General features: G+C 45.2%; 1 protein-coding gene across 1 annotated transcript in view; it reads left to right on the top strand.

The window, feature by feature from the left end:
- Positions 1 to 23,457, top strand: part of MUC5AC (mucin 5AC, oligomeric mucus/gel-forming) — a 43,759-nt gene that overhangs the window by 8,925 nt on the left and 11,377 nt on the right. The window contains 26 exon segments of the mRNA XM_066322169.1: positions 485 to 623; positions 1,978 to 2,088; positions 2,475 to 2,544; positions 3,331 to 3,468; positions 3,553 to 3,717; positions 4,449 to 4,543; positions 5,518 to 5,644; positions 6,186 to 6,441; positions 7,071 to 7,120; positions 7,866 to 7,966; positions 8,091 to 8,242; positions 8,774 to 8,912; positions 9,003 to 9,116; positions 9,401 to 9,580; positions 10,003 to 10,242; positions 10,830 to 10,986; positions 11,588 to 11,716; positions 12,048 to 12,189; positions 13,406 to 13,449; positions 13,544 to 13,774; positions 14,606 to 18,027; positions 18,080 to 18,925; positions 19,006 to 20,047; positions 20,050 to 20,543; positions 20,597 to 22,128; positions 22,205 to 23,421. Coding sequence (XP_066178266.1) covers positions 485 to 623; positions 1,978 to 2,088; positions 2,475 to 2,544; positions 3,331 to 3,468; positions 3,553 to 3,717; positions 4,449 to 4,543; positions 5,518 to 5,644; positions 6,186 to 6,441; positions 7,071 to 7,120; positions 7,866 to 7,966; positions 8,091 to 8,242; positions 8,774 to 8,912; positions 9,003 to 9,116; positions 9,401 to 9,580; positions 10,003 to 10,242; positions 10,830 to 10,986; positions 11,588 to 11,716; positions 12,048 to 12,189; positions 13,406 to 13,449; positions 13,544 to 13,774; positions 14,606 to 18,027; positions 18,080 to 18,925; positions 19,006 to 20,047; positions 20,050 to 20,543; positions 20,597 to 22,128; positions 22,205 to 23,421 — 11,333 coding nt within the window.

Below are 23,457 nucleotides of genomic sequence, written 5' to 3'. Positions count from 1 at the left end.
TAATCAAAGTCAAATACCAGAGGTGTTTAAAAATGTGAATTAGTGTTACATCTTTGCAGCACTACAGTGTAAAGCTAAGATGCTCATATAAATACTATGGAGTGGGAGATCACATTTGAGAGGTGTGTTTGATAAATATATATATATATATATATTACTGATGTGTTACTGCATAACTATATGCAACTGTACCTATCTATTTATTTTCCAAGAAATACTTAATATATTTGACACAGATTACAAGTTCACCAGGACTGAATTCTATCCAAAGACTGGAAATTAACAACAATGTATATAGAAAATTATCACCTAAATATAAATGTGCCTGCCCCATATTTGTCTGACATTTCAAAGCAATACTGGCTTCTTTGGCAATATGATCAGTGTTTCAAGAGGAAAATTAAGGCATCATCTGCCCTTATTGTCTTTTTTTTTCATTTACACTTGTATTATCTGATGTTACTGAATGCCTCCTTCATTTCAGTACCTGTGTTGGAGGTGAATGGTCCTGTGTCACTCAGTCGTGCCCTGGGACTTGCAGTATTGAAGGAGGTTCCCACATTTCAACATTTGATGAGAAATACTATTCCTTCTTTGGAGACTGTAGTTATGTCCTAACCAAGGTAAAAATGGGTCACAAACCTTGCTAAAGAAAAATGTTTTTATTATATATAAGGTTGTTTGATGAAAGCTACTGGCAATCACATCAGTTTCCTGAATCTCAGAGGGTTAATATGGATTGAAGGTTAATGGTTAGAGGGATAGCATCCCTAAATGGATTTCAGGGGCTTTTCTGTTAGGGTTATACTAAATTAGATTGTGGTATTTTTGTGTTCTTTGATCATTGTTTAGTATTTGCACTGAGTTTTTGTGTTAGATTTCATAACCCTAAGTGTATTCATTGTTTATTTTTACTGGATTACTAAAGTAAAATACTTTCATAAGGACTTCATATTGTATAAAATCTGTTCTTGACATGATCAGTCTGAATGTTACCAAGAAAAAGAATCATGAAATCTAAGAAATGAGGTAGAATGAGGTGATTCAGAAGTGGATTAGCCTAAATGAATGAAATTTTGGATAAGATTCACAAGCACTGCCTTGATGCACAATGGCAGCATAGGTCAGACTTAGACATTAAACTCCTCAGTTTGGCACCAACATGTAAAATTAGATTTTCAGGGTCTCTGTAGGCAGAGGAAAACCCCTAAATTTTGTACACAAAAGTTTAAAAAAAGCCCCAGAATTTAATATTGAAATTATAGATAGCTATAATTCTGCATCTCAGCTGTCCTCAATTTAGTCTTCAATATGCCAAAAAGTGATAAGACACATTCAAAATTACAGCCTTGTCTGAGTCATTCCCTGTTGTTTTGGCCATTAGGAACACTTTGAAGATGGCTCACAGAACACAATCCTATGAAAATCAGAACTGAGTTAAAATCTGAACCTTTATACAGTAACTTCTTGAATAATAATTTTAGTTTCATTTTCTCCTATGAGAGGATATTTAAATCCATATTTCCTACCTGTTAAATGAATGTCCAAATCACCAGGGTCTTGAATAATCTATTCAGGGCAGAAGACATTTTAAACAATCTTTCCTCTCCCTGGTAAACTTCATAACCTGTGGGCAAGAAAGGCACACCTCCTTCTGCTTTAGCATATTAAAGAAGTATTGCCTACACATTAGGAACTAGTCCTACTAATGCATGAGAAAGTTTTCATGTTCAGATTCACGTGTCTAACTCGCCTCTGAATGCGAGAAGCAATGTACAGCTTCCAGTGTGCAGGCTGCATGGATGCCAACTTATATGGTCACTCTAGACATATATATTAGACCATATGAGCAAGAGGAAATTAAATAAACAATATATTAAAAGACTCACTTTACTAAGAATTCCATTTGGTGTGAACCTTTTTGAGATAACGATATTTCAATATAGCAAATCCTTCTCTGTCGTTTTCTTTTTCAAGCTCTGTGACAGCAATGAATTCACAGTGTTGGGGGACATCTACAAGTGTGGCCTGACTGACACTGAGACATGCCTCAAGGGTGTAGCCATCAGCCTAAACGGAGGACAAACGGTGAGTAGAAAATGTACACACCTGACATTCTGCAGGGATGTTCCTTAAGATTAACAGACAAGGCAAATGACACATAAGAGCACAGACAAGAAATTTGCACTGCCTTTTTGTTGTATCTCATTTGAACATTATTGAAAGAAAAATTAAGAGTAAAGTGAGCATATTAGTAGAGAAGCTCTTAGTAGCTTTCTGTTATTTAGATAATTTCCTGGTTTTGTTTTCTTAGTCACTGGAACACAGTAATAAAGATTAAATAAATAATATAGAACATCATCATAGTCTCTCTCCATTTTTTTTTCCTTTTACCTTGAATAGCATTGGATAGGAAACATTTGGAAATTATTTAACTTATCTGCTTGATAATATTTGTCTTTTTTTGTGGACAGAACATTGTGATCCAGCCTTCTGGGAGTGTATTTGTGAATATGATCTACACACAGTTACCATTCTCAGCAGGTAAGTTCCTTTGAAAAACTTCTATTTCTCATTTTTACTTTAAAATGATATTGCATGAGTTAAACTAAAGCCAAATTCTTCCTCTGGTTATACTGCAGCAAACCCAGAGCACTGCTATAGAGCATTGTCTCCCATTTTTATGTAATATGATTTGCCTATTCAACACTAATAATTTTAGCAAAATCATGGTTTAAATTTAGCAACATTTAATTAGTTCAAGCAAATAGTGTTATTGCACACTTCCAAACATTGTCATAAGAGAGGAAAGAAAAATTCTGATGTATAACTGGACTCCAATTTCTGAAGTCATTTAGTACCCTGTGTTCCCTCTCGTCCTTGTTCTCAAAGCATGTTCATCACTGAAGTTTCTCCCATGCCAGTTCATCTCAAACACTATTGCAGCTGAACACAAAGCAACCCATGAAAAGACAGAATAGGTCCAGGCTGGAGTCTTCAATTAATTAGTGCTATATAATTTTCATGAAACAAAGACAACTTTTAAATAACAACAGAAGTGTCTGTTCTTTCCTCATGTCAAAACACCTGACAGAAAGTGGAGGTTTTGTGTACATTTATTGCTTAAGTGTTTAGGTTAGACTGTTTTGGTGCTGGATTTGAAATCCTATAAGGATCATTTTCCTGCCAGTTTTTCAGAAATTAGGATCATATCAAACACAGCTGTAGAATTCCTTTACTACTTCTCTACTATATTGTTCCTATAGTGAACAATTAATTTAAATGTCCATCTTGAACAAAATTATAACGATTTTGTTCTTGTATCCCTAGCAAACGTCACCATCTTCAGGCCTTCGTCTTTCTTCGTAATACTGCAAACAACTTTTGGTCTTCAGCTGCAGGTTCAACTTGTGCCTTCAATGCAAGTTTTTATAGACCTAGACCCGTCATATAAAGGGCAGACCTGTGGTGAGTGACCTTGTCCTAATAACTGCCTTTACCAGTACCTGTCATCCTGTAGGAGACTTGCACAGACCATCTGCTTCCTTCTAGGTCTCTGTGGGAACTTCAATGATGTACAGACAGATGATTTCAAAACCACCAGTGGTGTGATAGAGGGCACTTCAGCTGCCTTTGGCAATACTTGGAAAACTCGGGCTGATTGTCCAGATGCCAAAAATACCTTTGAGGACCCCTGTACTGTCAGCATACAAAATGGTAAGCTCAGCAACCTCTTCTATTCTCCTTTAAGGTGTAAAGAAGGAATAAGCTGACCAACCACCAAGCATTTAGCCAAACTAGCAGAACTGTTTGCCCACACACACACAATTTTCCTCAGCTGACACTAGAAGTCTTCAATTAATAAATAATAACTAACAAAATACTTTGGATCTTCAGATATTTTCCTTTGGATCAAGACAGCAACTCAACTTAAGGAAAACTGGAACCATACAGCATATTAGGGATCCATCCCTGGAAAGGATTGATTGTCACATATGAAAAAAAGCTGTGCCTAGCCCCTCTGAAGGCTGTGACCCTTCCACTATTAAACTAAGAACTAGACTTACAGTTCAGAGATTGAAAGCATCCAAGCTCCATTTCAGCCAACAAAATATATAATTCTTGAGTATTCACAAGCTACTCTTGTGTTTTCTAAGATGAACTAGCATCGTTTTAATTTACAGTGTGAACCTTCCTTTTTAAAATTCAGCCAGGGGTATCTTTAGTTTTATTCCATGGCAATTATCATGAGTTAGAGAACATTCAGTTTATGAAGAGTTCATATTTCTGCCTAGAGGAAGTAAAAGACTGTGTGCTTCAGCAAATGCAGAGCTTAATTATATTGTTAAGCTTCTGCAATTTCCCTGGAGGAGGTCTAGTTACACTGTTACACAAGGGTTTTGCAAATGAAGTGCCACGGAAATCCTTACTATATTTTCAATTCACAGACCAGTACGCTCAGCACTGGTGTGGACTGCTCTCTGATACCACGGGACCTTTTGCTGAATGTCACTCAACAGTGAATCCAGAAGTTTACCAGAAGGTATTTGGCTCTAACTCCATTCAATATAGGAGAAAATGTCTTAGATTTAGGATAGTAACACCTGAGAGAATAACTTACCACTTGTGAGGAGATGCATTCATGATAGCTTCACAAAAGAGAAAATTTCTTATTGTGTACATAAGAATGGTTCCTTGGCTGATAAAGAACTATCTTTCTTTCCATTCCCTGGAGGGTAAACTTGCAGGTGTATTCCTCCTGGACTTATTTTTAGGTGCAAACTTTAAGACTAAGTTAGGAATTTGGATTCCCTGTCAAAGGATAAAATACGTCCCTTCTGAGAGATATAATGAAAGCTTTAGCCAGAATCTTAAGTGGCACTTTAATTCCTCTGAACTGCTCTCAGAAGGCTTTTGCATATATGCAAGGCAAGAAATGTGCATAAAAAGCAGCAATGAGAATTAGACAAGATGTGAATGAAAATGTTCCAGGAATTCATGGTGATGAAACCCTGTAGCAGAATCCCTAGGTACTTTAGAAAACCTTCTTGTTATTGGAAATTTGTGAGATTACATTCAATAAACATAATCTGGAATTAACAATATTATATTATCCCTGCCCAGAATAGAAACACGTCAAATAACTTCTTGTATTCTTTATTCCTCTGCTGAAGAGAGCCCAGGCTCTTAAGCATAAGAGTTAAAAGCTGAGTGGCATCAAATAATTCCATTTATTCTAAATATATATGGCACAGTGGCAACAAATTTGAAGTAATTAGAAAACTGCCAACACATGAGAAAATAAAAAAATTCAAAATAGTGGACCTCTAATTACTCCTTTTTCACATAAACAATGTCTTTTGAAAGAGCTCAATGAAAATCAGGCATATATTTACTAATACACGTGGATTACACTCACTTGAACCGCTAATGAACATAACACTCTTAAAAAAAACTGCAGAGTGCCATGGCTTTGATATGACCTTCTGATGATCATGTATCATCCTCTGTTCCTAGATCTGTATGTTTGACACGTGTAACTGTGAGAAGAGTGAGGACTGCATGTGTGCTGCCCTTTCCAGCTATGTCAGAGCCTGTGCTGCTAAGGGAGTTCTTCTCACTGGATGGCGGAACAAAGCCTGCAGTAAGTTTTACATCACTTTGCCTTCTGAAAATGGTCACCCAGACGGCCCCACACAGCAACTCTCAGGGACTCCACAGTAAATTGTGTTAAACTGGGGTTTAAGTCGAGCATTGATTTTCATGAAGCTGAGGAGGAAAGGAATGCCATAAAAGACAAACAAGGAAAAATATTAAAAAGAGGCTTTGTTAGACTACTTGCTCAGGACCATAAGAGAAAACCTGAAGAACAATACTCTTGCAATTGGAAAAAAATAAGTAGGGTGTTTCTTAACTTACTTTGACAAAAAGTATATACATAGCATAGAGGAAGAAATGCTGTGCCTTCAAATAATTGAATTTTGCTCTTTTTTAACTTGGGTAAAACATCTGACGTATTTATAAAGGAAAATTTTGCTCTAGTATTACAAAAAATTACACTGCTAGGGATATCAGTGAAGCATGTGTACATACAATGCCACGTTTATCAGATATATTTTATCTCAAATACTTTATACTTGATTCTTGAATGAACAATGAATGTAACTCACCTTCTTTCTCCCAAGCAAAATACACCACCTTGTGTCCGAAGTCCTTGCAGTACACCTACAATGTCGATTCCTGTCAACCCACCTGCCGCTCTCTGAGTGAGCCTGACGTCACATGCAACATCAAGTTTGTCCCAGTTGATGGCTGTACCTGCATAAATGGAACCTACATGGATGACAGTGGCAAATGTGTGCCTGCTTCTAGCTGTCCTTGTTACTACAAAGGAATGCCTCTGTCTTCTGGAGAAGTTGTTCATGATAATGGTGTTGTCTGGTAAGAGATTTTAAAAAATAAAGAGATTGCCTAAAACCAATCATGAAACCATATAAATGTTATGAAAACAAATAAAATTAATTTCTGTACCTAAAATTTTCAACGAAAAAAATCACAGCTTCTTAAAAAATTCTTAGAGCTACCCACTCCCAATGTTTGGGAGATTGTACATAAACAACTACAGGAATTCAGCCAACAATCCTAATGCTGCATCAGCCTTTGCTAACAGCCCAATTCCCACCCTGTCCTTTTCTCTCTGCCTCTCTTCCTCCCCTGCCTCCACACATACTTTTCTTATCCATGACTGTAAAAGGCTTGTTCCATGGTGAAAGATGCCTGACATTCTCATTACAGATTATTCCCATTATGATGGGAATCTGAACTGTTCTGAAGGACGGTTTTAAACCAGGCATATAGACAGAGCAAACATTTATATATATAGAATCTACTTGTATTTTGTTCTACTCTAATATAGAATATTAATTTTTTGAAATGTGCAAATTATTTGATAAAGCTCTCATTTATTAGTTTTATCACACAGCAATTTTTCATTATTTCAATTTCATTGGGAAATAGGCTGAAACTTGACAAGAAAAAGTTTAAAAACATCCATTCCCTTGTTTTTATAGCACTTGTGCCTATGGAAAGCTGAGCTGCATTGGAGAGAAGCCAGAACCAGGTAACGTATCACTTAATTTTAATTCTCCTTTCCCTCTTCACTCTTTTAATTTCTTCTCTTGTCATAATGATGCAAGTTGTTCAAGTCTGAAATCAATCAAGAAAATGAATTGAGGACTTCTGTAACATAGAGGACATTGTCAAACTATAAAGAAATAGTGTCTTACTGTTCAGGTGGCTGAAACAAGTTAGAACCCCTTGGGTTACCCAGGGTAAAAGGATATGTGGTCACCTAAGTCAATGCGAGAGGAAAATTATTCACATTTTAATTAAAATGTAAAAGCAGAAACCCCAAAAGCAACCAACCCCCCCCCCACCACCCCTCTCCCAAAATAAACCCCAAAACCAAAACAAAAAACCCCAACCAAATAACAAAAACAACACATCAAAAACAAAAGAAAACAAAAAAGAACACCCCCCCAAACCAAAAAAAAAAAAAAAAAAAAAAAAAAAAAACCCCAAACAAGTAAACCAGGATATTTGTTATCCTGTTTTATTCTGTTTTTCTGGAAGGAAGTGTTTCATGAAGCTAATTGAAATTTAATTTTATTGAGTAGTCCAAGCATAATCACAAAAAAAAGGTGGATATGAGATCAAAACACTATTTGGTTTCTCTTTCTTGCTATACACATCACATTAAGGTACACATCATTCACCAAGGAATATTTCCATTTTTTTTTCTCGGAAACACAAAGATACAAATGCATGGTTGGTCTCACATTTCTTGTGACTTTTCTCTCTTTCAGTCTGTGTGCCTCCCATGGTTTATGTTGACTGTGGCAATGTCACTGCAAATGTGGTAGGAGCAGGATGCCAGAAGAGCTGTCAAACTCTAGATATGGAATGTGTAAGTAAAGACTATAACTAGTTGAAAGCATACTAATTAAGGTCTCTTTTATAATTACCAGCTACAGCTGGACTCTTCCAGCAGGGAAATGTTTCAAGACACATTTTCTTTATGGTTCTTACAGTACAAAACTCACTGTGTCTCTGGCTGCATATGCCCTGATGATCAAGTGTTGGATGGCAAAGGTGGCTGTATAGCTCCAGAAGACTGTCCATGTATTCACAACGGGAATTCCTACAGTCCAGGAGAATCAATCAGAGTTGGCTGTAACAACTGGTGAGAGCATATTGACAAATAATATTTTGGAAATAAAAAAAATAGAACAGCTTAAGCTCTAAGCAAATAATGGCATTGCACTCTAGCAGTGTCAAGATTTCTAGGAATGAATACTGCATAAAACAATCCACTTAGTACCTAAAAAGCAAATTCTGTCTATTTTTCTCAATGGCACAGCCCAGAAATTGCAAGTGGTCAGAAAAACACCATGGTTTTGATGTTGTCATATTCATTCAAGTAAAAAAAAAATCTTTTTTCTTCCAAGGAAATCCTTCCATTTCAATAGATCAAACAAGATCTGGAAATGTGAAAGAATTGGTGCTTTCTAATGCAGAGGATTCAGCACATTATTAAGTAGCACAGCCTTTGGATAAATTCCATTAGCTCTTAAGCTGTACTGCATTTTTAAGAATAAGCAAATCTTATTTTTTTCATTAGAATCTTAACACATTTTAAAACACAGGAATGTACCTGTGTTTATATTGTGTTTTTCTATTATTTTACATTTGGAGTGCTTTTTGTCCTGTGTAGCACATGTAGAAACAGAAAATGGCAATGCTCTGAGGAACCCTGCCTGGAAACATGTTCTGTTTATGGAGATGGGCATTATACCACTTTTGATGGCAAACGCTTTGATTTTGAAGGAGACTGTGAATACGTTCTGGCCCAGGTAAGGGAGTCATATTTTTGCTCTAAGTATCTTGCTTAGAGCCTTGAACATGTAACATAGTTAACAGTGAATGTAATTCTCCTGTTTCAGAACTACTGTGGCCAGCAGGCCATGAATCAGGGAACCTTCAGAGTCATCACTGAGAACATTCCATGTGGCACTACAGGAACTACCTGCTCGAAGTCTATTAAAGTTTTCCTGGATGTAAGTATTTTCTTTAAGTTTTGCCAGAAGGATAGAACAAGCTGTCCCAGATAGACAGCATAGGAGAAGTGGCCTCCAAGATAATGAAAAATGTCACTACCATTTTTGCTCTCTGCTCTAGAGAGCAAAAGAGGGAAATCTACAGAGAAAATTCCTAACTTGAGGTTGTTGAATAGGATCCTTTTGATGATAATATTATTATTTCAAGAAGTTGCTATCAATATATAAAGCAACAAAATAGGCAACTTAAAATTGGTCTCTAACTTTTTCTTCTCCTCTCTAAGAACTATGAGCTGGTACTCAGTGATGGACACTCTGATGTCATCCAGAGGACACCTGGAGGAAAAATGCCATTCCAAATCCGTTCCATGGGCATCTACATGGTGGTTGACACTACCGTTGGTCTGATACTCATGTGGGACAAGAAAACCAGTATATTCATCAAACTTAGTCCCAGCTTTCAGGTATACTTTAAAAGTGAATACATGAATAAAATGAATTCTCTAACATACTCATATTTGTATGTTTCTCAAAAAAGAGGTTGGAAATTTAGGCTATAAACCAGAAGACTGTAACCAAAAGAACAGAAGTCACATCTTATTATCCTTGTTGTGTTGACTTCAATTGTGTGCTATGCGTTATCTCTTAAATTACATTATTTAGCAATGGCATAACAGCAATTTTATTGGTAGCTTTTTTCATGAAAAACCCTCACTGAAGAGACATATTTAGGATCAGCTAAAACTAAATAGCTCATTACTCTATAGGCATTAACAATCTTAAATAAGATGGTTACATAAGAGTCATCCTGAGGTCTGTTACTGAGAGATACTAAGAAATTGTACCTTACTGATCCTTGTCACTTTGTTTGTTCATCCTGATGCAGGGCCATGTCTGTGGACTTTGTGGAAACTATGATGGCAATGGAAATAATGACTTCACTACTCGCAGTCAGTCTGTGGTAGGAAATGTGCTGGAGTTTGCCAATAGCTGGAAAGTGTCTTCTAGCTGCCCAAATGCCAATCGCACGCAGGATCCATGCACTGCAAACCCATACAGGAAAGCCTGGGCACAGAAGCAATGCAGCATCATTACCAGTGAAGTCTTTGCAAAGTGTCACTCACAGGTATGACAAAATATTTAGTCTTAAATTCTGGACAAAATTATTGCATCCATTTTTATGTGAGATAGATTTAAAAATACTCTAAAATACATGTTGTCATGCTTGACAAGGTGAATGTAGATCAAGTTTCTGCATAGAGAGACTGCATAGAAACCTTTTCACTCTTTTCAGCTTTTGTGTTGAGCAAGAACGCTAAAGAAATTGTTTGTTTCGGTTGGTTTGTTTGTTTTTCATAGAAGGAACAACAATAGACAAATCGCAAGATATGTTTATTTTCTAATGGCATTATTTTCTACTAATAGAAATATCAGCTATCTGATATGTATCAGTCTGTGCTAGCTTGTAGTAATTACCAGTATTTGTAACTGTATTCAACATCAAGCCGTCCTTAATATTGCAGCTTACTAGCAGTAGCTTTATCAAGAGAAAATTCTACATTTTCCTCTTGGTTTTTCAAAGCATTTTCATGATCTATTTCATTTCTTAGCTTTCTCACATACGGAGATGTGAGTTTCAGATATCTTATTCAGCTATTTTAGGACAGTGCAAAGAGGACAAGGGCATGAAAACTTGAATGTTTTCTCCATCAGGTTGAACCAAATGAATATTACCAAGCGTGTGTGGATGACGCTTGTGCCTGTGACACTGGAGGAGACTGTGAATGTTTCTGCACAGCAGTAGCTGCCTACGCTCAAGCATGTAATGAGCTGGACATCTGTATATCATGGAGAACCCCATCCATTTGTCGTGAGTTTCAACTCACTACTTTTTTAAGAGGTTCAGAGGGAAAGAACAGAAGGAGGAAAAAAGGAAACAAAGAAGAACAAGAAAGGAAGGATAAAATTGTATTTCTAAGAGGCATAGCTGTAGTCTTAAAAAACAAACCCCTGAAAAACACCTAAAAAACCCAACAAAGCAGTTGGGTAATTCAATAGAAGACAATCTATCTTAGTAAAATGAAACCACAGGTAATAATTTTACAAGCAGTGTGATTAGTGTCAAGTTAATTAGACAATCATGATACACTACTGGTGAAATATGATATTTTATTATACTGCCACCTGTCTACATCAGGCTCCACGTAAATAAACATTAGTGCATGCTAGTTAAGGTCAGTGTTTCAGTCAACTGATTTTTCATGTTTGATGTGTAACTCTGTTCTATGATGTATATATTTATTTGTGTTAAAAGGTTTTAGAAACATAACAATTGTAGTGTGTTAGCAATAAGACAATATATTTTCAGCACCTATGCGATTATGCTGATCCCAGTGGATTTTTACCTAGAAAAACTGAAACAGTATAGAGCTAAAACATGAAAGATATTTTTCTGACATTTCTTCTTCTAGCTCTGTTCTGTGATTACTATAATCCACAAGGGGAATGTGAATGGCACTACAAGCCATGTGGAGCACCTTGTATGAAGACCTGCAATAATCCAAGTGGAAAATGCCTTCATGAGATGAGGGGTTTGGAAGGTAAACATGATTGTGTATCTCATTCTACTTGAAAGGTTAAAATGCAGTATGGTGAGCAAAATTGGTAATGTTCAGTATATGACATGTTTGGATTAGAAACCGTAAGAAGAGATTTTTCTAATTAGTATTGTATTCCCTAATGGTTATGTACTTGTTTGGAGTGGAGGAGGACAAAATAGTCCAAAGCATAGCGTGCAAGCAAAGGAATAGCAGTAAGAGGGCCTGAAAATCCACTTACCATGTGGGACAGTTTGGGAAAAGCGGATATGAGTGTAGAGTTACTTAGACTTATGAAAAGCCTAGTATCAACTTGACTCTCTTTTCATTGCAGGCTGCTATCCACAATGTCCAATGAATAAGCCCTATTTTGATGAGGAAACTATGACCTGTGTTTCTAATTGTGGTTGTTATGAAGATGGAAAAAATTACAAACCAGGAATGGAGATGCCTTCAAAGCAGAATTGTGAATCATGGTAGGACTAGAAAGCAAATTTTAAAATAGAGTTTAAAATTGTGGAATATAATTCACCACACATTAAATTTGTTATTTACTAATAGAACTAGGCCAGTCAGAGGCTAAACAATGTCTAATTTTCTCCCCTTCCCAGGAAATTAAATGATAACCTAGTGAAACATCTTATCATCAAGAGATTTATTAAAGTCTTTTAAAGTTATTATCATAATTATTAAATGAAGTAAAAAGAAGCTAAAATAATTTTAGTTGGGGAAGAATTTGAGAGTTTTAAAAACTATATACCTAAACTCATAATGTGAAATTCATTAGAAGTTAGCAGCTAACTCATCTACATTGTTTAGTGCTTGTTTCTGTTATTGCACTGGTACCTGCAAAGTTGGAAGAGTCAGCACATACTCTCCAGCATTACTGGTGACAAGTGTTGCTAAGCCTTTTGTAAGGCTTAAGTACAGAGTAAGCAAAACCAGTTGTGAAGCAATTGTGTTAAAATACTTTAAAGTAGCTACTCTTAAATATGGTAAGCAGTGCAATCTGAATTGCAAAAATCTTAAACCAAAGCCCCTTGGAGCTAAACAAACTTCCTTGGCAGGTTTTGCACTTGATAGATGCCTTTGCCTGTATCATCTAGGCCATTACAGCACTAAAGCTAACTCACTAAATACATTTCTAAATTTCAGTTTATCCAGTGTATAGATGTCTTTAGTCCCTGTAAACAAATATATCAGGATTCAGCTCTTAACAGATAAATTACCCTTAAAACCAGAATTCTTTTTGCATATTTTGGAAGCCTTACAGAAATTCACTGTGTATACTACCTCAACGTCCATGGTAGTGATACTTCGTATATACCCTTTTAAATGTAAATTATATATTTACTGTGCTTTTCCCTTCCAACAAATAAATAGACCTATAGGGGAGATAACAATATTTCAAATCATCCATCTCACATCTTATTTTCCAAGAGCACTGGTAGGGATGCTGCATGTTTTATATGCTGGCTCAAAGAAGAGCTACCTTTCTTGCCAGAAAGCTTGTGAAAATACCTAGCCTGAATTTGTACAGCAGAACTGACTATGTAACTCAGAGATGATAAGGTCATTTCACATTTAAACACACAATGAATAACAAAAGATTGATAGAAGAAAAATTAAAACAAAAAAATTATGTCACAAGCCAGTATGTTCATGTGCATAATCTGTTCTTTTCTTTTTCAGTGAATGCACAATTCATGGCAAAAAATGCAAATATGATGAACATGGTAAGTTGATTAAGTAGTTTCCATATTAATATGACACATTTACAGTAGTCTGTGTTTCAGATAGCAAGGACTAACATCCTCGTTTGATCCACAGAATGTGTCTGCATTTATGACGGACAGAAATACAACTACAAGGATGTGGTCTACAATACTACGGATGGCACAGGATGGTGCATTGTTGGAATCTGTGGTCCCAATGGAACGCTTCAAAGGTTAATCCATGAATGTCAAATCTCAACATCACCCACAACAGCAACTACATTTCACTTCAAATCTACACCACCTACCACTACGTCCACAGGTAGATCCTTTGTAGCCCATAAGAGTGTATTCTCCTGTTCAGTGTGAAAAATTTATTTTACAGTACTAAGTGGATTGCTCAAATATTGGCATTGAGATAATGAAACCTTGGTTTTTAGAATTCCAGTACAGCATTCCTCAGGTTGGGAATCTAGAGTTACTCTAGGCATATGTTGTTTTATGAAATCAGTATCCAGTGTAAAATATATGTTTTGAAATAACGGAAAATATCATCAAAATATCCAGCATTGCTGGAATTCAGCAGCTAATTTCCATCTATTTCATAATGGGAGTTGATCTGCAAAAGCTCTCCAACCACTAAACGGTTTCTTAAGATCAGAGCTAAAATAGGAAGTGTAGGGATGCTTGAAATGGAGGGGCAAAGACAATGCAGTGAGGAGTCAAATGATCTAGAGGAAAGAAGTAGCTATGGATCTCGATGCATATACTAAACCTTACTATTTCCACTGATTTTAATACATTTCAGAGAGACTGCTATATAGTGAAGCAAGATACAACAAGGAAATACAATCAACTAAATGCAAACCAAGTGAGACTTGGCTTTTTTCCAGAGTGTATAAATTAGACCTGAGCCTTATGTCAGCCCCCGGTAACACATATTTAGTATTTTCTTGGGAAGTGACAGTTCCAAGCATGTCACTACATGAAATTGCTGGAAAATGGATTCTCTGTTCTACAACATAGTAAATTATATGTATCATAAACTGATGCAGTAGAGGATGCTAATGCAAGAAAAAATGACATTAGGAAAATTGTCAGCCTATTTAAAATAATAAAATGGAAGATATTATCTACAGGAATTCATTCTTAATTTCATTGTCTCTTACTATTTTAGTGTCACCAACTACATCAGTATGTGTTCATGAAGTCTGTGAGTGGTCAGAATGGTATGATGGGAGTTTACAAACCCCTGGCTACGATGGAGGAGATTTTGAAACTTTTGATGAGTTACGAGCGAAAGGTTATGCAGTCTGTAAAGCCCCAAAAGCTGTTGAATGCAGAGCAGAAAAGTTCCCTGATATACCACTGAAAGACCTTGGCCAAAAAGTAGAATGCAGTACAACAAAAGGGCTTATATGTTACAACAAGGATCAAATTTCAACAATGTGCAACAACTATGAAATCAGAGTCTTCTGCTGTGTTTTTGTACCATGCTCTTCCACGACACCTAGCAGCACATCAACCCCGGTCACAACTACAACTCCAGAAGAAACATCTACAGAAACAACGTCTTCAGTTACTACAACACCTGAAAGTACAACATGGACACCTTCAACTGCTGAAGAAACAACAACCACAACTAAAATGACACCACCAGTCACCACATGGCCGTCAACAATTCCTCTTTGTTTCAAAGAAAAGTGTGACTGGACAAGATGGTATGATGTCAGTTATCCGGGCTCAGGATACAATGATGGAGATTTTGATACGATTCAGAACATTAAAAAAAAAGGATACAAAGTCTGTGAAAATAGGAAGGATGTGGAATGTAGAGCAGTGCGGTTTCCTGACACCCCATACCCTCTCCTAGAGCAACACATTACGTGTAACAAAGAAGAAGGGTTGAAATGCTACAATAAAGATCAACTACCACCGATCTGCTACAATTATGAAGTAAGATTTAAATGCTGCATAAATATACCAGTAGAGTGTGAAACTACTCCTGAGATTATTAGTGCAACAACAGAGCCAACGACATATTTCTCACCTACCCAAAAAACAACATCAACAACACTGAATTTACAAACTAAACACAAGACAACAACTAAACATACAGTTCATCCACAAACAGAATACATTCTCACAGGAACAACAACAAAACCAACACCACACACTCAAACAGAAAGAATACCTACAACACTCATAAGCAGTACAACGGAAGAACCTACAACATATACAAGAGCCACCACCCCCTGTGAACCCGAAGTGTGCGCCTGGAGCGAATGGTTTGACGTGGACTTCCCCTCCTCGGGGCCCAACCAGGGAGACTTTGAAACCTACCAGCACATCCGCGCCGCCGGCAAGCGAGTCTGCCGGCAGCCAAAGCAGATCGAGTGCCGGGCGGAGGACTACCCCGACGTAGCCATCCAGCAGCTGGGACAGGTGGTGCAGTGCGACGTCCACTTTGGACTGGTGTGCAAGAACGAGGACCAGACGGGCAAATTCAAGATGTGCCTCAACTACAAGATCCGCGTGCTCTGCTGCACCCCCAACTACAACTGCTCAATCCCCATCCCCACCACCAGCCCCACCACCAGCACGCCGAGCACACCGATCCCGTCCTCCAGCCCTGTCACCACCTCCACCTCCACGCCCTACATCTACACCGGCACCAGTCCCACCTCCGCCGAATTCCACATTTCCACCAGCACCAGCACCCCCACGCCGACGACGTCTACCACGTGGCCCTCCACCGTGTCCACCACCCCCTGTGAACCCGAAGTGTGCGCCTGGAGCGAATGGTTTGACGTGGACTTCCCCTCCTCGGGGCCCAACCAGGGAGACTTTGAAACCTACCAGCACATCCGCGCCGCCGGCAAGCGAGTCTGCCGGCAGCCAAAGCAGATCGAGTGCCGGGCCGAGGACTACCCCGACGTAGCCATCCAGCAGCTGGGACAGGTGGTGCAGTGCGACGTCCACTTTGGACTGGTGTGCAAGAACGAGGACCAGACGGGCAAATTCAAGATGTGCCTCAACTACAAGATCCGCGTGCTCTGCTGCACCCCCAACTACAACTGCTCAATCCCCATCCCCACCACCAGCCCCACCACCAGCACGCCGAGCACACCGATCCCGTCCTCCAGCCCTGTCACCACCTCCACCTCCACGCCCTACATCTACACCGGCACCAGTCCCACCTCCGCCGAATTCCACATTTCCACCAGCACCAGCACCCCCACGCCGACGACGTCTACCACGTGGCCCTCCACCGTGTCCACCACCCCCTGTGAACCCGAAGTGTGCGCCTGGAGCGAATGGTTTGACGTGGACTTCCCCTCCTCGGGGCCCAACCAGGGAGACTTTGAAACCTACCAGCACATCCGCGCCGCCGGCAAGCGAGTCTGCCGGCAGCCAAAGCAGATCGAGTGCCGGGCGGAGGACTACCCCGACGTAGCCATCCAGCAGCTGGGACAGGTGGTGCAGTGCGACGTCCACTTTGGACTGGTGTGCAAGAACGAGGACCAGACGGGCAAATTCAAGATGTGCCTCAACTACAAGATCCGCGTGCTCTGCTGCACCCCCAACTACAACTGCTCAATCCCCATCCCCACCACCAGCCCCACCACCAGCACGCCGAGCACACCGATCCCGTCCTCCAGCCCTGTCACCACCTCCACCTCCACGCCCTACATCTACACCGGCACCAGTCCCACCTCCGCCGAATTCCACATTTCCACCAGCACCAGCACCCCCACGCCGACGACGTCTACCACGTGGCCCTCCACCGTGTCCACCACCCCCTGTGAACCCGAAGTGTGCGCCTGGAGCGAATGGTTTGACGTGGACTTCCCCTCCTCGGGGCCCAACCAGGGAGACTTTGAAACCTACCAGCACATCCGCGCCGCCGGCAAGCGAGTCTGCCGGCAGCCAAAGCAGATCGAGTGCCGGGCGGAGGACTACCCCGACGTAGCCATCCAGCAGCTGGGACAGGTGGTGCAGTGCGACGTCCACTTTGGACTGGTGTGCAAGAACGAGGACCAGACGGGCAAATTCAAGATGTGCCTCAACTACAAGATCCGCGTGCTCTGCTGCACCCCCAACTACAACTGCTCAATCCCCATCCCCACCACCAGCCCCACCACCAGCACGCCGAGCACACCGATCCCGTCCTCCAGCCCTGTCACCACCTCCACCTCCACGCCCTACATCTACACCGGCACCAGTCCCACCTCCGCCGAATTCCACATTTCCACCAGCACCAGCACCCCCACGCCGACGACGTCTACCACGTGGCCCTCCACCGTGTCCACCACCCCCTGTGAACCCGAAGTGTGCGCCTGGAGCCAATGGTTTGACGTGGACTTCCCCTCCTCGGGGCCCAACCAGGGAGACTTTGAAACCTACCAGCACATCCGCGCCGCCGGCAAGCGAGTCTGCCGGCAGCCAAAGCAGATCGAGTGCCGGGCGGAGGACTACCCCGACGTAGCCATCCAGCAGCTGGGACAGGTGGTGCAGTGCGACGTCCACTTTGGACTGGTGTGCAAGAACGAGGACCAGACGGGCAAATTCAAGATGTGCCTCAACTACAAGATCCGCGTGCTCTGCTGCACCCCCAACTACAACTGCTCAATCCCCATCGCACCACCAGCCCCACCACCAGCACGCCGAGCACACCGATCCCGTCCTCCAGCCCTGTCACCACCTCCACCTCCACGCCCTACATCTACACCGGCACCAGTCCCACCTCCGCCGAATTCCACATTTCCACCAGCACCAGCACCCCCACGCCGACGACGTCTACCACGTGGCCCTCCACCGTGTCCACCACCCCTGTGAACCCGAAGTGTGCGCCTGGAGCGAATGGTTTGACGTGGACTTCCCCTCCTCGGGGCCCAACCAGGGAGACTTTGAAACCTACCAGCACATCCGCGCCGCCGGCAAGCGAGTCTGCCGGCAGCCAAAGCAGATCGAGTGCCGGGCGGAGGACTACCCCGACGTAGCCATCCAGCAGCTGGGACAGGTGGTGCAGTGCGACGTCCACTTTGGACTGGTGTGCAAGAACGAGGACCAGACGGGCAAATTCAAGATGTGCCTCAACTACAAGATCCGCGTGCTCTGCTGCACCCCCAACTACAACTGCTCAATCCCCATCCCCACCACCAGCCCCACCACCAGCACGCCGAGCACACCGATCCCGTCCTCCAGCCCTGTCACCACCTCCACCTCCACGCCCTACATCTACACCGGCACCAGTCCCACCTCCGCCGAATTCCACATTTCCACCAGCACCAGCACCCCCACGCCGACGACGTCTACCACGTGGCCCTCCACCGTGTCCACCACCCCCTGTGAACCCGAAGTGTGCGCCTGGAGCGAATGGTTTGACGTGGACTTCCCCTCCTCGGGGCCCAACCAGGGAGACTTTGAAACCTACCAGCACATCCGCGCCGCCGGCAAGCGAGTCTGCCGGCAGCCAAAGCAGATCGAGTGCCGGGCGAGGACTACCCCGACGTAGCCATCCAGCAGCTGGGACAGGTGGTGCAGTGCGACGTCCACTTTGGACTGGTGTGCAAGAACGAGGACCAGACGGGCAAATTCAAGATGTGCCTCAACTACAAGATCCGCGTGCTCTGCTGCACCCCCAACTACAACTGCTCAATCCCCATCCCCACCACCAGCCCCACCACCAGCACGCCGAGCACACCGATCCCGTCCTCCAGCCCTGTCACCACCTCCACCTCCACGCCCTACATCTACACCGGCACCAGTCCCACCTCCGCCGAATTCCACATTTCCACCAGCACCAGCACCCCCACGCCGACGACGTCTACCACGTGGCCCTCCACCGTGTCCACCACCCCCTGTGAACCCGAAGTGTGCGCCTGGAGCGAATGGTTTGACGTGGACTTCCCCTCCTCGGGGCCCAACCAGGGAGACTTTGAAACCTACCAGCACATCCGCGCCGCCGGCAAGCGAGTCTGCCGGCAGCCAAAGCAGATCGAGTGCCGGGCGGAGGACTACCCCGACGTAGCCATCCAGCAGCTGGGACAGGTGGTGCAGTGCGACGTCCACTTTGGACTGGTGTGCAAGAACGAGGACCAGACGGGCAAATTCAAGATGTGCCTCAACTACAAGATCCGCGTGCTCTGCTGCACCCCCAACTACAACTGCTCAATCCCCATCCCCACCACCAGCCCCACCACCAGCACGCCGAGCACACCGATCCCGTCCTCCAGCCCTGTCACCACCTCCACCTCCACGCCCTACATCTACACCGGCACCAGTCCCACCTCCGCCGAATTCCACATTTCCACCAGCACCAGCACCCCCACGCCGACGACGTCTACCACGTGGCCCTCCACCGTGTCCACCACCCCCTGTGAACCCGAAGTGTGCGCCTGGAGCGAATGGTTTGACGTGGACTTCCCCTCCTCGGGGCCCAACCAGGGAGACTTTGAAACCTACCAGCACATCCGCGCCGCCGGCAAGCGAGTCTGCCGGCAGCCAAAGCAGATCGAGTGCCGGGCGGAGGACTACCCCGACGTAGCCATCCAGCAGCTGGGACAGGTGGTGCAGTGCGACGTCCACTTTGGACTGGTGTGCAAGAACGAGGACCAGACGGCAAATTCAAGATGTGCCTCAACTACAAGATCCGCGTGCTCTGCTGCACCCCCAACTACAACTGCTCAATCCCCATCCCCACCACCAGCCCCACCACCAGCACGCCGAGCACACCGATCCCGTCCTCCAGCCCTGTCACCACCTCCACCTCCACGCCCTACATCTACACCGGCACCAGTCCCACCTCCGCCGAATTCCACATTTCCACCAGCACCAGCACCCCCACGCCGACGACGTCTACCACGTGGCCCTCCACCGTGTCCACCACCCCCTGTGAACCCGAAGTGTGCGCCTGGAGCGAATGGTTTGACGTGGACTTCCCCTCCTCGGGGCCCAACCAGGGAGACTTTGAAACCTACCAGCACATCCGCGCCGCCGGCAAGCGAGTCTGCCGGCAGCCAAAGCAGATCGAGTGCCGGGCGGAGGACTACCCCGACGTAGCCATCCAGCAGCTGGGACAGGTGGTGCAGTGCGACGTCCACTTTGGACTGGTGTGCAAGAACGAGGACCAGACGGCAAATTCAAGATGTGCCTCAACTACAAGATCCGCGTGCTCTGCTGCACCCCCAACTACAACTGCTCAATCCCCATCCCCACCACCAGCCCCACCACCAGCACGCCGAGCACACCGATCCCGTCCTCCAGCCCTGTCACCACCTCCACCTCCACGCCCTACATCTACACCGGCACCAGTCCCACCTCCGCCGAATTCCACATTTCCACCAGCACCAGCACCCCCACGCCGACGACGTCTACCACGTGGCCCTCCACCGTGTCCACCACCCCCTGTGAACCCGAAGTGTGCGCCTGGAGCGAATGGTTTGACGTGGACTTCCCCTCCTCGGGGCCCAACCAGGGAGACTTTGAAACCTACCAGCACATCCGCGCCGCCGGCAAGCGAGTCTGCCGGCAGCCAAAGCAGATCGAGTGCCGGGCGGAGGACTACCCCGACGTAGCCATCCAGCAGCTGGGACAGGTGGTGCAGTGCGACGTCCACTTTGGACTGGTGTGCAAGAACGAGGACCAGACGGGCAAATTCAAGATGTGCCTCAACTACAAGATCCGCGTGCTCTGCTGCACCCCCAACTACAACTGCTCAATCCCCATCCCCACCACCAGCCCCACCACCAGCACGCCGAGCACACCGATCCCGTCCTCCAGCCCTGTCACCACCTCCACCTCCACGCCCTACATCTACACCGGCACCAGTCCCACCTCCGCCGAATTCCACATTTCCACCAGCACCAGCACCCCCACGCCGACGACGTCTACCACGTGGCCCTCCACCGTGTCCACCACCCCCTGTGAACCCGAAGTGTGCGCCTGGAGCGAATGGTTTGACGTGGACTTCCCCTCCTCGGGGCCCAACCAGGGAGACTTTGAAACCTACCAGCACATCCGCGCCGCCGGCAAGCGAGTCTGCCGGCAGCCAAAGCAGATCGAGTGCCGGGCGGAGGACTACCCCGACGTAGCCATCCAGCAGCTGGGACAGGTGGTGCAGTGCGACGTCCACTTTGGACTGGTGTGCAAGAACGAGGACCAGACGGGCAAATTCAAGATGTGCCTCAACTACAAGATCCGCGTGCTCTGCTGCACCCCCAACTACAACTGCTCAATCCCCATCCCCACCACCAGCCCCACCACCAGCACGCCGAGCACACCGATCCCGTCCTCCAGCCCTGTCACCACCTCCACCTCCACGCCCTACATCTACACCGGCACCAGTCCCACCTCCGCCGAATTCCACATTTCCACCAGCACCAGCACCCCCACGCCGACGACGTCTACCACGTGGCCCTCCACCGTGTCCACCACCCCCTGTGAACCCGAAGTGTGCGCCTGGAGCGAATGGTTTGACGTGGACTTCCCCTCCTCGGGGCCCAACCAGGGAGACTTTGAAACCTACCAGCACATCCGCGCCGCCGGCAAGCGAGTCTGCCGGCAGCCAAAGCAGATCGAGTGCCGGGCGGAGGACTACCCCGACGTAGCCATCCAGCAGCTGGGACAGGTGGTGCAGTGCGACGTCCACTTTGGACTGGTGTGCAAGAACGAGGACCAGACGGGCAAATTCAAGATGTGCCTCAACTACAAGATTCCGCGTGCTCTGCTGCACCCCCAACTACAACTGCTCAATCCCCATCCCCACCACCAGCCCCACCACCAGCACGCCGAGCACACCGATCCCGTCCTCCAGCCCTGTCACCACCTCCACCTCCACGCCCTACATCTACACCGGCACCAGTCCCACCTCCGCCGAATTCCACATTTCCACCAGCACCAGCACCCCCACGCCGACGACGTCTACCACGTGGCCCTCCACCGTGTCCACCACCCCCTGTGAACCCGAAGTGTGCGCCTGGAGCGAATGGTTTGACGTGGACTTCCCCTCCTCGGGGCCCAACCAGGGAGACTTTGAAACCTACCAGCACATCCGCGCCGCCGGCAAGCGAGTCTGCCGGCAGCCAAAGCAGATCGAGTGCCGGGCGGAGGACTACCCCGACGTAGCCATCCAGCAGCTGGGACAGGTGGTGCAGTGCGACGTCCACTTTGGACTGGTGTGCAAGAACGAGGACCAGACGGGCAAATTCAAGATGTGCCTCAACTACAAGATCCGCGTGCTCTGCTGCACCCCCAACTACAACTGCTCAATCCCCATCCCCACCACCAGCCCCACCACCAGCACGCCGAGCACACCGATCCCGTCCTCCAGCCCTGTCACCACCTCCACCTCCACGCCCTACATCTACACCGGCACCAGTCCCACCTCCGCCGAATTCCACATTTCCACCAGCACCAGCACCCCCACGCCGACGACGTCTACCACGTGGCCCTCCACCGTGTCCACCACCCCCTGTGAACCCGAAGTGTGCGCCTGGAGCGAATGGTTTGACGTGGACTTCCCCTCCTCGGGGCCCAACCAGGGAGACTTTGAAACCTACCAGCACATCCGCGCCGCCGGCAAGCGAGTCTGCCGGCAGCCAAAGCAGATCGAGTGCCGGGCGGAGGACTACCCCGACGTAGCCATCCAGCAGCTGGGACAGGTGGTGCAGTGCGACGTCCACTTTGGACTGGTGTGCAAGAACGAGGACCAGACGGGCAAATTCAAGATGTGCCTCAACTACAAGATCCGCGTGCTCTGCTGCACCCCCAACTACAACTGCTCAATCCCCATCCCCACCACCAGCCCCACCACCAGCACGCCGAGCACACCGATCCCGTCCTCCAGCCCTGTCACCACCTCCACCTCCACGCCCTACATCTACACCGGCACCAGTCCCACCTCCGCCGAATTCCACATTTCCACCAGCACCAGCACCCCCACGCCGACGACGTCTACCACGTGGCCCTCCACCGTGTCCACCACCCCCTGTGAACCCGAAGTGTGCGCCTGGAGCGAATGGTTTG

Source organism: Sylvia atricapilla, chromosome 6 (genome assembly GCF_009819655.1).
Source record: "Sylvia atricapilla isolate bSylAtr1 chromosome 6, bSylAtr1.pri, whole genome shotgun sequence".
In the NCBI taxonomy this organism is placed as follows: domain Eukaryota; kingdom Metazoa; phylum Chordata; class Aves; order Passeriformes; family Sylviidae; genus Sylvia; species Sylvia atricapilla.
Note: the sequence above shows the minus strand (reverse complement) of the source record. Positions and strands in the feature narration are given on the sequence as shown.